Source organism: Mesoplodon mirus (assembly GCF_964341445.2).
Source record: "Mesoplodon mirus genome assembly, chromosome: 12".
In the NCBI taxonomy this organism is placed as follows: Eukaryota; Metazoa; Chordata; class Mammalia; order Artiodactyla; family Ziphiidae; genus Mesoplodon; species Mesoplodon mirus.
The window spans coordinates 78,258,155-78,270,298 of NC_138988.1; the positions used below are offsets into that span (position 1 = coordinate 78,258,155).

At 42.0% G+C, this 12,144-nt stretch overlaps 1 protein-coding gene across 7 annotated transcripts in view; it reads right to left on the bottom strand.

The window, feature by feature from the left end:
- The window catches only part of ADGRF5 (adhesion G protein-coupled receptor F5), a 111,682-nt gene that overhangs the window by 46,476 nt on the left and 53,062 nt on the right, over positions 1 to 12,144 (bottom strand). For all 7 annotated transcript variants that reach the window (XM_082638017.1, XM_082638021.1, XM_082638020.1 and 4 more), the window contains one exon: positions 1,321 to 1,375. In XM_082638017.1, the coding sequence (XP_082494143.1) occupies positions 1,321 to 1,375 (55 nt within the window). The remainder of the gene's footprint in view (positions 1 to 1,320; positions 1,376 to 12,144) is intronic.

The following is a 12,144-nucleotide window of genomic DNA, read 5'->3' on the forward strand; positions in this document are numbered from 1 at the left end:
TTGTTATGGCCCTGTAAGGGGCTCTACGGGATGCCTTTATCCTGCCCTCGGGGCAAGCCTGCTCCCTCTGGCAGCCTAAAGTGTCTTTTAGACCACCAGACTGAACAGACCAAGTCCCAACATGCCTGGAAAAGGATTCAGTCCCAATGTTACAAGTGAAGAAGTTTCTAGATGGTTGGTCCAGCCACGAAGCCAGCAGACTCTTAGCAAAAAGGAACATATCCTCTGAACTCACACAGGGGCAGCTATGACAGAGACATGCCTTCTCTTTATTTGTTCACTCAACTGTTGGGACACTGGGCTACATGCCAGGTTGCAGAGAGGAAGAGGGTTCAAGGGAGCTCATGTCTCCTGGGAGTGGCAAACAGGAAGCAAAAGAATTACAATGCATTGGGATAAATGTTGGGCTATGAGAATGTATTGTGGGTAATGGGAACCCAGGAAAACAGCCCCTCCCTATCTGGGGAATTGATGGAAGACCTTCCAGGGCAGGAGCCTATGTGAATGAGTCCCCCAGACAAGCAAAGTGGGGTGGTGGGTGGGATACTGACTCTGTGAAAAGCAGAAGGAGAGTGAGTGGGCAAAGCACATAGGGTCCAGTGAGCGGATAATCAGATTTTATCTCCAAAGCAATGGGCAGCCCTTGAAGGATTTTCTGCAGGGAAATGAGAAAATCAGGTTGATGCTTTTGCAAGGTTGCTGTGGTGGGAGGAGCTGGTCCTTGGAAAATGCAGCCTCCAGATGTACCCACCTGCTCAGGGTCCCACACGAGGGAGGGGACACTGACCATCACCATGCAGGTGTTCACAGCTCTCACCTGCCCCCAGCCCTCCAAATGGCAGAGCCCTGTGTTTTCCAGACAGCTTCTTGGGAATTCAGTGGGAAACTGGAGTGGCAGGCAGAAAAGGACTTGGGTCTAGCGATTCAATTGATCCACAAAATAAAGTGCTGAGCGAGAGGAGACGCGGTTAAAAGAAAAAAAAAAAAAAAACAAGAAGAAGAAAAAAGGCAAGGCTGCTGGGTTGAGAAGAGAGAAGTAGGCTTTTTGGTGGTGGCGGAGGGCAGCTGAAGGAAGGGGCCTCGGGGAAATCTTCAGGCTCTGAGGAGAGGTGATGGGAGAGGACACGAGCCTTGAATGTGCTGATAAGACCCTTTTAATGTCATTTGATAGAGAATGGAGTTCCTTTGCAGTTACTTCTAGAAATTGAACACTGAGGCGCTCAGAGACTGAATTATGTGGATCCCAGTGTTTCAAGAAGTAACAACAAATGTGATTTGATGGAATTTACTAGAAAAATGGCCAAGCAAAGGGTTACATACCGGCTCGTTTTTGCCTTACTGGGTCCTCCCCTGCTAGTTCATGTTCACGGAGAAGCTGAAAGAACATTTTAGAAAATAGTCAGTGAGTGTTAGAGACGTCTTTTCACAGTGGTTCTCTGTTCACGTGCCCCGGGATGTTCAAGCTGAGGGTAGGGCTGCAGATGCTGGGTCAGCACCTTGTGCCCCGGGGATGGCGGGCAACCGGCGATTGAAGGGTCGGGGAAATGAAATGGATTCGTCTCTGTGGTATGATCTGGGCATCGACTTTTTATAGACCAGTCTCTAGATGCAGGAGCGGAAGAAATCAGCCTATCTGAGTTTCTCAGAGTTCCTGCAGCTTGAGGCCTGTCAAGAAATATAAATGAAGCTGTCCTCCACTGTACTGAGACTTGAACCCTGAGTCATTCGCATGACCTTTTAGACGAGTCTCACGACCTCTCCTCCACACTCAGCCTGTCCCCACCCCAATATTTCTGCAGCATTAGGGCTGTTTAGATTGTGCATGCTTAGAAATTATTTTCTCCTCCTCTGGCCCTTTTTCTCCTAGATGGTTCGATGGTTGCCTTCTGAGGCAGGGACTTTGAGAGCCAGGTCTAGAGCCAGAATGCCTGGGTACAGGCCCTTACTAGCTACGTGACCTTGAGGAAGTTACTCGTCCTCTCCGAGCCTCAGTTTTCTTTTCTGTAAAATGGAATAATAATAGTGCCAACCTCATAGAATTGTTACGAGAAATAAGCCAACCGCAACGTGGAACATAGTAAGCTCTTAATAAATGTTAGTTAGATCATATAGTACAATAACTAAGCATAAGGACTCTGCAGAAATTGAATTCAAATCCTAACTCTGCCATAAAATGGCTGTGTGACCTTGGGCAAGTTACTTAACCTCTCAGTGCCTCAGTACTCACCTAAAGTAGAGCGATAAAAATAGCTTACCTCATGAGGTTGTTGTGAGGATCAAATGATTAATCAATGTGACACACTAGAATAGTTTTGATGACAGAGTAAGTGCTATTCTGGGACAGGGCATCATGCTGCTCTGGGGGCACCATTCACATGGACCCCCCCTATTTGCATACTGCCACTTGCTTCATCTCCATAAAGCTCATCTACTGTCATCATGTGGCTTCTTTGTCTAAGAACTGACATCGATTGGCTTTGCTGCTGAGTTCACTGCCAGCTCCGTAGCTTATAACCTTACCTTGACCTGATATGGGGCTCCTAGCTCATCCCTGCCTCCAAGTGAATTTTCCTATGATGTGTTTCCCAATCCAAACTTCCTTAAGTCTCAGTAGAAGAGCCAGATAACCCCTGCCCTCCAGGGTGTGTGCTTTACCATGAATCCCATGCACCAATGAACACCACCCGAGAGAGAGAGAACTCTGCCATCTGTGGTCTCTACCATTTTTTCCTAGTTATCTCACATCATAATGATAACAAAAATAATAATTCCTAAGACTTCTTCAACACCCTGTGCCAGGCACTGTTAAGTACTTGGTGTGTGCTTATTTATTTAATCCTCATGACAATCTAAGGCGTAGATACCGTTATTATCTGCATTTCATGGATGAGAAAACACAGGCACAGAGAGGTCAAATAACTTGCCTAAGGTCACACGGCCTTGAAATGGCAGAATCAGGACTCAAACCCAGCTAGCCTGCATCCTAAGTTTGCACTTATCCACATAGGTATGGCTTCGTCTTATCAGGAGATACCCCGGAAACTGTGGGGGAACTGGGTTCCTCTCGGTGACCCAGTATCTCTTAACTAGTGCCTTTCTCTTTCTTTCTCTATTGTCTCCTCCACCCCCTCCTTCTTTTCAACGACTAGTATTCACGTCCACAGGAACTGTGGAGGGACCTAAGAGTTCACAAATATTCTTGAAGAAATGAATAGAGGAATGACGGCTGATGATTAGAATTTCCAAAGCCCAGAGTGCTGCTTCATTTGCAGTGAGATTATTTCAGGTCTACCGAAATGTGCAGAAACCAAGAAATAACAAAGTCAATGTATAGGGCTGGTTCCTGTGCGGCTTGCCCTGGAGCCTTCTCTGGCTCTGTGCCTGGGCAGAAGGAAGAGTTCTTCCTCTGCCTTGCTGCCTCCATCCTCCCTGGGGCTTGGGGGTGGGGAAGGGAAGCCACAAGGAAGCTTTCTCTGTCCACTCTTCATGGCTTGCTGCTGGGGGACTCAGCCCAGGAGAAGGTGACTACTGGTGGTCACTTTTGGGAAGCTCTCCTAAGCTGAGATTTCATTTCTCCCATTTTCCAGGGGTGCTAAAAAACTAAGGACTTGCTGCTGGCAGTTGTGGGTTAAAATCAAGGTACATTTCAATCCTCTCATGTAGAGCATTTCAAATCTTTGTGAGCATAAGGGTCACCTCCCTCCCTCCCCTAATCCGATTTAGCAGGTGTAGAATCGGGTGAAGAAAGCTGCTTTTTTTAGGGGCTTTCCTGGTGGCGCAGTGGTTAAGAATCCACCTGTCAGTGCAGGGGACACAGGTTCGAGCCCTGCTCTGGGAAGATCCCACATGCCACGGAACAACGAAGCCCGTGCACCACAACTACTGAGCCCGCGTGCTACAACGACTGAAGCTCGCTCGCCTAGAGCCCGTACTCCGCAATAAGAAGTCCGCGCACCGCAACAAAGAGTAGCCCCCGCTTGCCACAACTAGAGAAAGCCCGCGAGCAGCAACGAAGACCCAACGCAGCCAAAAATAATTACATAAATTAATTAATTTTTAAAAAACTACCATACGATCCATTTGATGGATAAATGGATCAACAAAGTAGGATATACATACAATGGATCCATATTCAGACTTAAGAAAGGAAGGAAATTCTGATGCATACTACAACACAGATATATTTTTAGGACATTATTCTAAGTGAATAAGGCAGTCGTGAAAAGACAAATACTATATGATTCCACTTGTATGAGGTACTTGGAGTAGCCAAAATCATGGAGACAGAAAGTAGAACAGTGAGTTCCAGGAACTCGGGGGTGCAGAGCTAGGGAGGTATTGTTTACTGGATACAGAGTTTCAGTTTTGCAAGATGGTTCTGCAGATTGGCTGCATGAAAATGTGAATATATTTAACACTACTAAACTATACACTTAAAAATGGTGAAGATGGTAAATTTTGTATTTACCACAGTTTTTTTTTAAAAGCTCATCACCCCATGTTGCTTTTAAAATGGTAGAAGTGGGAGCTGAGTGGCAGCTTAGGGCGGCATGAGCTGATAAGGCAGGTTCAAGGGCACCTCTCCAATGGAGGTCTTCAGCCTCTAGGTTGGATGAAGATATTATATCTTGAAGGCAGATCTAGGCGGGACAGTTGGGGCCTTTTGGCATGGTGGTGGGAGCTTTCAGGAAGACAAATTTAAAGTTCCACCAGCAGTCCTGGGAGGCCTATCCCCTGATCAGCCTGGGCCACGAGGCAGATGGAGGGGCTTTGTTAAGGATGCTGTGATGAAGGCCGAGCTGGCACAGTGGGAGGGCACTGCTGCAGCTAGGAGCACTGGGAAACTCTGGAACAGAGGTAAGGCTGACCCCATTGCTGAGATCACTTCAGGCTCCGGCTTTCTCCCCACATGCTTGGGGTAAGTAGAGCTCTGTACTGACCGTGCAAACTCACAGGAAAAGTAATGTTTCCCTCCTCTATTTTTAAGAGCAAGCTGCTGCATATGATTGCATGGGCTGTATCTCGCATATCGGAATTTGCAAGAAGACATACAAAGTATACCTCCCAAGTCATGAGAGAAATAAAAAAGACAAAACCTAGGTCCAAACAAAGAAAGACACAAAAACAGAAGAGAGGAAGGAAATGGATAAACTCATAAAAAAAATCCTGAAAGTAAGAGCAAGCATTTTAAATATGACATCAAATGTGAATAAATTATACTCCTCAAATCACAGATTAAAAAAAAAGAACCTCAAACATTCCTTGTTTATAAGAGAACTAGTAAAACAAAGGAATATACTGAAAGCTAAACAAAAAATAAAGAACAAAGATCAGGCAAACACAAATAAAAAACAGAACTGACCACTGGAATATAAGACAAAGAATTAAAATTGAAAAGTATCAAGCAAGGCAAAAAGAGACAATTTATCATGGTAAAATCTACCAGTGAAGCTCTAACAATAGTGACAGACTGGATAAAGTAGCACTAAAGTATCTTTTCAAAAAGTCAGTAGAAAAAAATACTATTACAAGAAGAGAAATCATAATAGCAAACACAGATAGAGCCTTTTTTTTTTTCTTTGTGCAGTACGCAGGCCTCTCACCATGTGGCCTCTCCCACTGCGGAGCACAGGCTCCAGACGCACAGGCTCTGGACGCACAGGCTCAGCGGTCATGGTTCACAGGCCTAGCCGCTCCACGGCATGTGGGATCTTCCCGGACCGGGGCACGAACCCGTGTTCCCTGCATTGGCAGGCAGACTCTCAATGACTGCGCCACCAGGGAAGCCCCGATACTGGGTCAGTAGATGGAGGGTGGTCAGGACTCATATTTCTTTTCTTTTTTTCCGAATGACTGTTGGAGAAAATCTCATGTAACCTGTGTGAGTCAGTCATGAGTGTTTCTGCTTCTGGAGGAATACATCTGTGACTATATTCGAGTGTATCAGATAGAGAGACCCTGCATTTTACCCTCTCCAGAGAATAAACTTCCAGACTTCTGCCCGGGTGGAGGAAGGGCAGCTTGCCCAAGTTAATGGCACGGGAGAGGGGATATAGGGACCCAACCACTTTTCACACATCCTTCAACCAGTTTCCTTGTATCAGCATTCTCTTCATACTCCACTTTCAGAGGGTTTCATCAATTCTTGGACATTTTGATGAATATTAAGCTAGCTTTCTCCACTGTTGGCTTAAGATTCAACTTTCTTGAGTTTTCCAATTTGACTGACAGTTGACTATTTGTCTACTTGTCTCCAAAATTCTGTTTTATAATTTCCTTTTCTGCTCCATCATTATAATTTTACTTTTATTGATGCTGCAGTCAGATTTTAAGAGGACTGTGTTCAACATTATTTTCTTGACCAAGCATATTCCTGGCTCTGCTCACTGCTGCTGAAAAGACTTATTGCAAAAATAAAAACTATATTATCGGGACTATTGGAGGGCTCACACCAAAGAGTACTTCCCAGAAATTCTGCTGCCAGTGACGTGTCCCTGCAGGGAGCCACAGCCACCCCCTGCCTCTGCAGGAGACCCTTCAACACTAGCAGCTGTGTGACTGCCTGAAACACAGATGGGAAGTAGAGCTGTGGGAAATCAGAAGAATTAAAAACTGTGTGTCTGACAGGGTCTTGGTGCTCTGGCCAGGTGTCAGGCCTGAGCCTCTGATGTGGGAGAGCCAAGTTCAGGACACTGGTCCACCAGGGACCTCCTGGCCCCACATAATATCAATTGTCCAGAGCTCTCCCAGAGATCTCCATCTCAATGCTAAGACCCAGCTCCAATCAGCGACCAGCAAGCTCCAGTGCTGGACTTCCCATGCCAGACAACTGGCAAGACAAGAACACAACCCCACCCATTAGCAGAGAAGCTGCCTAAAATAATACTCAGTTCACAAACACCCCAAAACACACCATCAGATGTGGTCCTGCCCACCAGAAAGACAAGATCCAGCCTCATCCACTAGAACACAAGCACCAGTCCCCTCCACCAGGAAGCCTACACAAGCCACTAAACCAACCTTAGCCACTGGGGGCAGACACCAAAAACAATAGGAAATACGAACCTGCAGCCTGTGAAAAGGAGACCCCAAACACAGTAAGTTAAGCAAAATGAGAAGACATAGAAATACGCAGCAGATGAAGGAGCAAGGTAAAAACCCACCACACCAAACAAATGAAGAGGAAATAGGCAGTGTACCTGAAAAAGAATTCAGAGTAATTATAGTAAAGATGATCCAAAATCTTGGAAACAGAATGGAGAAAATACAAGAAACATTTAACAAGGACCTAGAAGAACTAAAGAGCAAACAAACAATGATGAAAAACACAGTAAATGAAATTAAAAATTCTCTAGAAGGAATCAATAGCAGAATAACTGAGGCAGAAGGATGGATAAGTGACCTGGAAGATAAAATAGTGGAAATAACTACCACAGAGCAGAATAAAGAAAAAAGAATGAAAAGAATTGAGACAACATTAAATGCACCGACATTCAAATTATAGGAGTCTCAGAAGAAGAAGAGAAAAAGAAAAGAACTGAGAAAATATTTGAAGAGATTATAGTTGAAAACGTCCCTAATATGGGAAAGGAAATAAGTCCAGGAAGCTCAGAGAGTCCCATACAGGATAAATCCAAGGAGAAACACTCCAAGACACATATTAATCAAACTATCAAAAATTAAATACAAGGAAAACTATTAAAAGCCGCAAGGGAAAAGCAACAAATAACGTACAAGAGAATCCCCATAAGGTTAACAGCGGATCTTTCAGTAGAAACTCTGCAAGCCAGAAGGGACTGGCAGGACATATTTAAAGTGATGAAAGGGAAGAAACTACAACCAAGGTTACTCTACCCAGCAAGGATCTCATTCAGATTTGATGGATAAATTAAAACCTTTACAGGCAAGCAAAAGCTAAGAGAATTTAGCATCACCAAACCACCTTTACAACAAATGCTAAAGGAACTTCTCTAGGCAGGAAATACAAGAGGAGGAAAAGACCTACAATAACAAAAACAAAACGATTAAGAAAATGATAATAGGAACATACATATCAATAATTACCTTAAATGTAAATGGATTAAATGCTTCAACCAAAAGACGTAGACTGGCTGAATGGATACAAAAATAAGACCTGCATATATGCTGTCTACAAGAGACCCACTTCAGACCTAGGGACACATACAGACTGAAAGCAAGGGGACAGAAAAAGATATTCCATGCAAATGGAAATCAAAAGAAAGCTGGAGTAGCAATTTTCATGTCAGACAGAACAGACTTTAAAATAAAGACTATTACAAGAGACAAGAAGGACACTACATAAGGATCAAGGGATCAATCCAAGAAGAAGATATAACAATTGTAAATATTTATGCACCCAACATAGGAGCACCTCAATACATAAGGCACATACTAACAGCCATAAAAGGGGAAATTGACAGAAACACAAAAATAGTAGGGGACTTTAACACCCCACTTTTACCAATGGACAGATCATCCAAAATAAAAATAAATAAGGAAACACAAGCTTTAAATGACACATTAAACAAGATGGACTTAATTGATATTTATAGGACATTCCATCCAAAAACAACAGAATACACTTTCTTCTCAAGTGTTCATGGAACATTCTCCAGGATAGATCATACCTTGGGTCACAAATCAACCCTTGCTAAATTTAAGAAAATTGAAATTGTATCAAGTATCTTTTCTGACCACAACGCTATGAGACTAGATACCAATTACAGGAAAAAAAACTGTAAAAAATACAAACCCATGGAGGCTAAACAATACATTATGAAATAACCAAGAGATCAATGAAGAAATCAAAGAGGAAAACAAAACGTACCTAGAAACAAATGACAATGAAAACACGACAACCCAAAACCTATGGGATGCATCAAAAGCAGTTCTAAGAGGGAAGTTTATAGCAGTACAATCCTACCTTAAGAAACAGGAAACATCTCAAATAAACAACCTAACATTACAACTAAAGCAATCAGAGAAAAAAGAACAACAACAAAAAAAAAACCCCAAAGTTAGCAGAAGGAAAGAAATCATAAAGATCAGAGCAGAAATAAATGAAAAAGAAATGAAGAAAACAATAGCAAAGATCAATCAAACTAAAAGCTGGTTCTTTGAGAAGATAAAGAAAATTGAAAAACCATTAGCCAAACTCATCAAGACAAAAAGGGAGGACTCAAATCAACAGAATTAGAAATGAAAAAGGAGAACTAACAACTGACACTGCAGAAATACAAAGGATCATGAGAGATTACTACAAGCAACTATATGCCAAAAAAATGGACAACCTGGAAGAAATGGACAAATTCTTAGAAAAGCAAAACCTTCTGAGACTCAACCAGGAAGAAACAGAAAATATAAACAGACCAATCACAAGAAATGAACTTGAGACTGTGATTAAAAATCTTCCAACAAACAAAAGTCCAGGACCAGATGGCTTCACAGGCAAATTCTATCAAATATTTAGAGAAGAGCAAACATCTATCCTTTTCAAACTCTTCCAAAATATAGCAGAGGGAGGAACACTCCCAAACTCATTCTATGAGGTCACTATCATCCTGATACCAAAACCAGACAAAGATGTCACAAAAAAAGAAAACCACAGGCCAATATCACTGATGAAAATAGATGCAAAAATCCTCAACAAAATACTGGCAAACAGAATCCAACAGCACATAAAAAGGATAATACACCATGATCAAGTCGGGTTTATCCCAGGAAGGCAGGAATTCTTCAATATATGCAAATCAATCAATGTGATACACCATATTAACAAATTGAAGGAGAAAAACCATATGATCATCTCAATAGATGCAGAAAAAGCTTTTGACAAAATTCAACACCAATTTATGATAAAAAACTCTCCAGAAAGTAGGCATAGAGGGAACTTACCTTAATATAATAAAGGCCATATATGACAAACACACAGCCAACATCATTCTCAATGGTGAAAAACTGAAACCATTTCCACTAAGATCAGGAACAAGACAAGGTTGCCCACTCTCACCACTATTATTCAACATACTTTTGGAAGTTTTAGCTCCAGCAATCAGAGAAGAAAAGGAAATAAAAGGAATCCATATCAGAAAAGAACAAGTAAAGCTGTCACTGTTTGCAGATGACATGATACTATACATAGAGAATCCTAAAGATGCTACCAGAAATCTACTAGAGCTAATCAATGAATCTGGTAAAGTAGCAGGGTACAAAAGTAATGCACAGGAATCTCTTGCATTCCTATACACTAATGATGAAAAATCTGAAAGAGAAATTAAGGAAACATGTCCATTTAATATTGCAACAACAACAACAAAATACCTAGGAATAAACCTACCTAAGGAGGCAAAAGACCTGTATGCAGAAAATTATAAGACACTGATGAAAGAAATTACAGATGAGAGAGGGCTTCCCTGGTGGGGCAGTGATTAGGAATCTGCCTGCCAATGCAGGGGACACAGGTTCGAGCCCTTTTCCGGGAAGATCCCACATGCCGTGGAGCAACTAAGCCTGTGTGCCACAACTACTGAGCCTGCACTCTAGAGCCCATGGGCCACAACTACTGAAGCCCACGTGCCTAGAGCCTGTGCTCTGCAACAAGAGAAGCCACCGCAATGAGAAGCCCGCACACTGCAACGAAGACCCAACACACCCAAAAATAGATAGATTTATAAAAATAAATGAATAAATAAATAAAGATGATAGAGACAGATGGAGAGGTATACCATGTTCTTGGATTGGAAGAATCAACATTGTGAAAATGACTCTACTACCCAAGCAATCTACAGATTCAAAGCAATCCCTGTCAAACTACCAATGTCATTTTTCACAGAACTAGAACAAAACATTTCACAGTTTGTATGGAAACCCAAAAGACCCCGAATAGCCAAAACAATTTTGAGAAAGAAAAACGGAGCTGGAGGAATCAGGCTCCCTGAGTTCAGACTATACTACAAAGCTACAGTAATCAAGACAGTATGGTACTGGCACAAAAACAGAAATACAGATCAATGGAACAGGATAGAAAGCCCAGAGATAAACCCACACACATATGGTCACCTTATCTTTGATAAAGGAGGCAAGAATATACAATGGAGAAAAGACAGCCTCTTCAATAAGTGGTTCTGGGAAAACTGGACAGCTACATGTAAAAGAATGAAATTAGAACACTTCCTAACACCATACACAAAAATAAACTCAAAATGGATTAAAGACCTAAATGTAAGGTCAGACACTATAAGACTCTTAGAGGAAAACATAGGCAGAACACTCCATGACATAAATCACAGCAAGATCCTTTTTGATCCACCTCCTAGAGAAATGGAAATAAAAACAAAAATAAACAAATGGGACTTAACGAAACTTAAAAGCTTTTGCACAGCAAAGGAAACCATAAATCAGACAGACGAAAAGACAACCCTCAGAATGGGAGAAAACAGTTGCAAATGAAGCAGCTGACACAGGGTTAGTCTCCAAAATATACAAGCAGCTCATGCAGCTCTATATCAAAAAAACAAATAACCCAATCCGAAAATGGCAGAAGACCTAAATAGACATTTCTCAAAAGAAGATAGACAGATTGCCAACAAACACACGAAAGGATGCTCAACGTCACTAATCATTAGAGAAATGCAAATCAAAATTACAATGAGGTATCACCTCACACTGGTCAGAATGGCCATCATCAAAAAAATCTACGAAAAAAAAATCTACAAACAATAAATGCTGTAGAGGGTGTGGAGAAAAAAGAACTCTCTTGCACTGCTGATGGGAATGTAAATTGATACAGCCACTATTGAGGTTCCTTAAAAAACTAAAAATAGAACTACCATATGACCCAGCAATCCCACTACTGGGCATATACCCTGAGAAAACCATAATTCAAAAAGAGTCATGTACCACAATGTTTGTTGCAGCTCTATTTACAATAGCCAGGACATGGAGGAAACCTAAGTGTCCATCGACAGGTAAATGGATAAAGAAGATGTGGCACATATACACAATGGAATATTACTCAGCCATAGAATGAAATGAAATTGAGTTATTTATAGTGAGGTGGATGGACCTAGAGTCTGTCATACAGAGTGAAGTAAGTCAGAAAGAGAAAAACAAATACCATATACT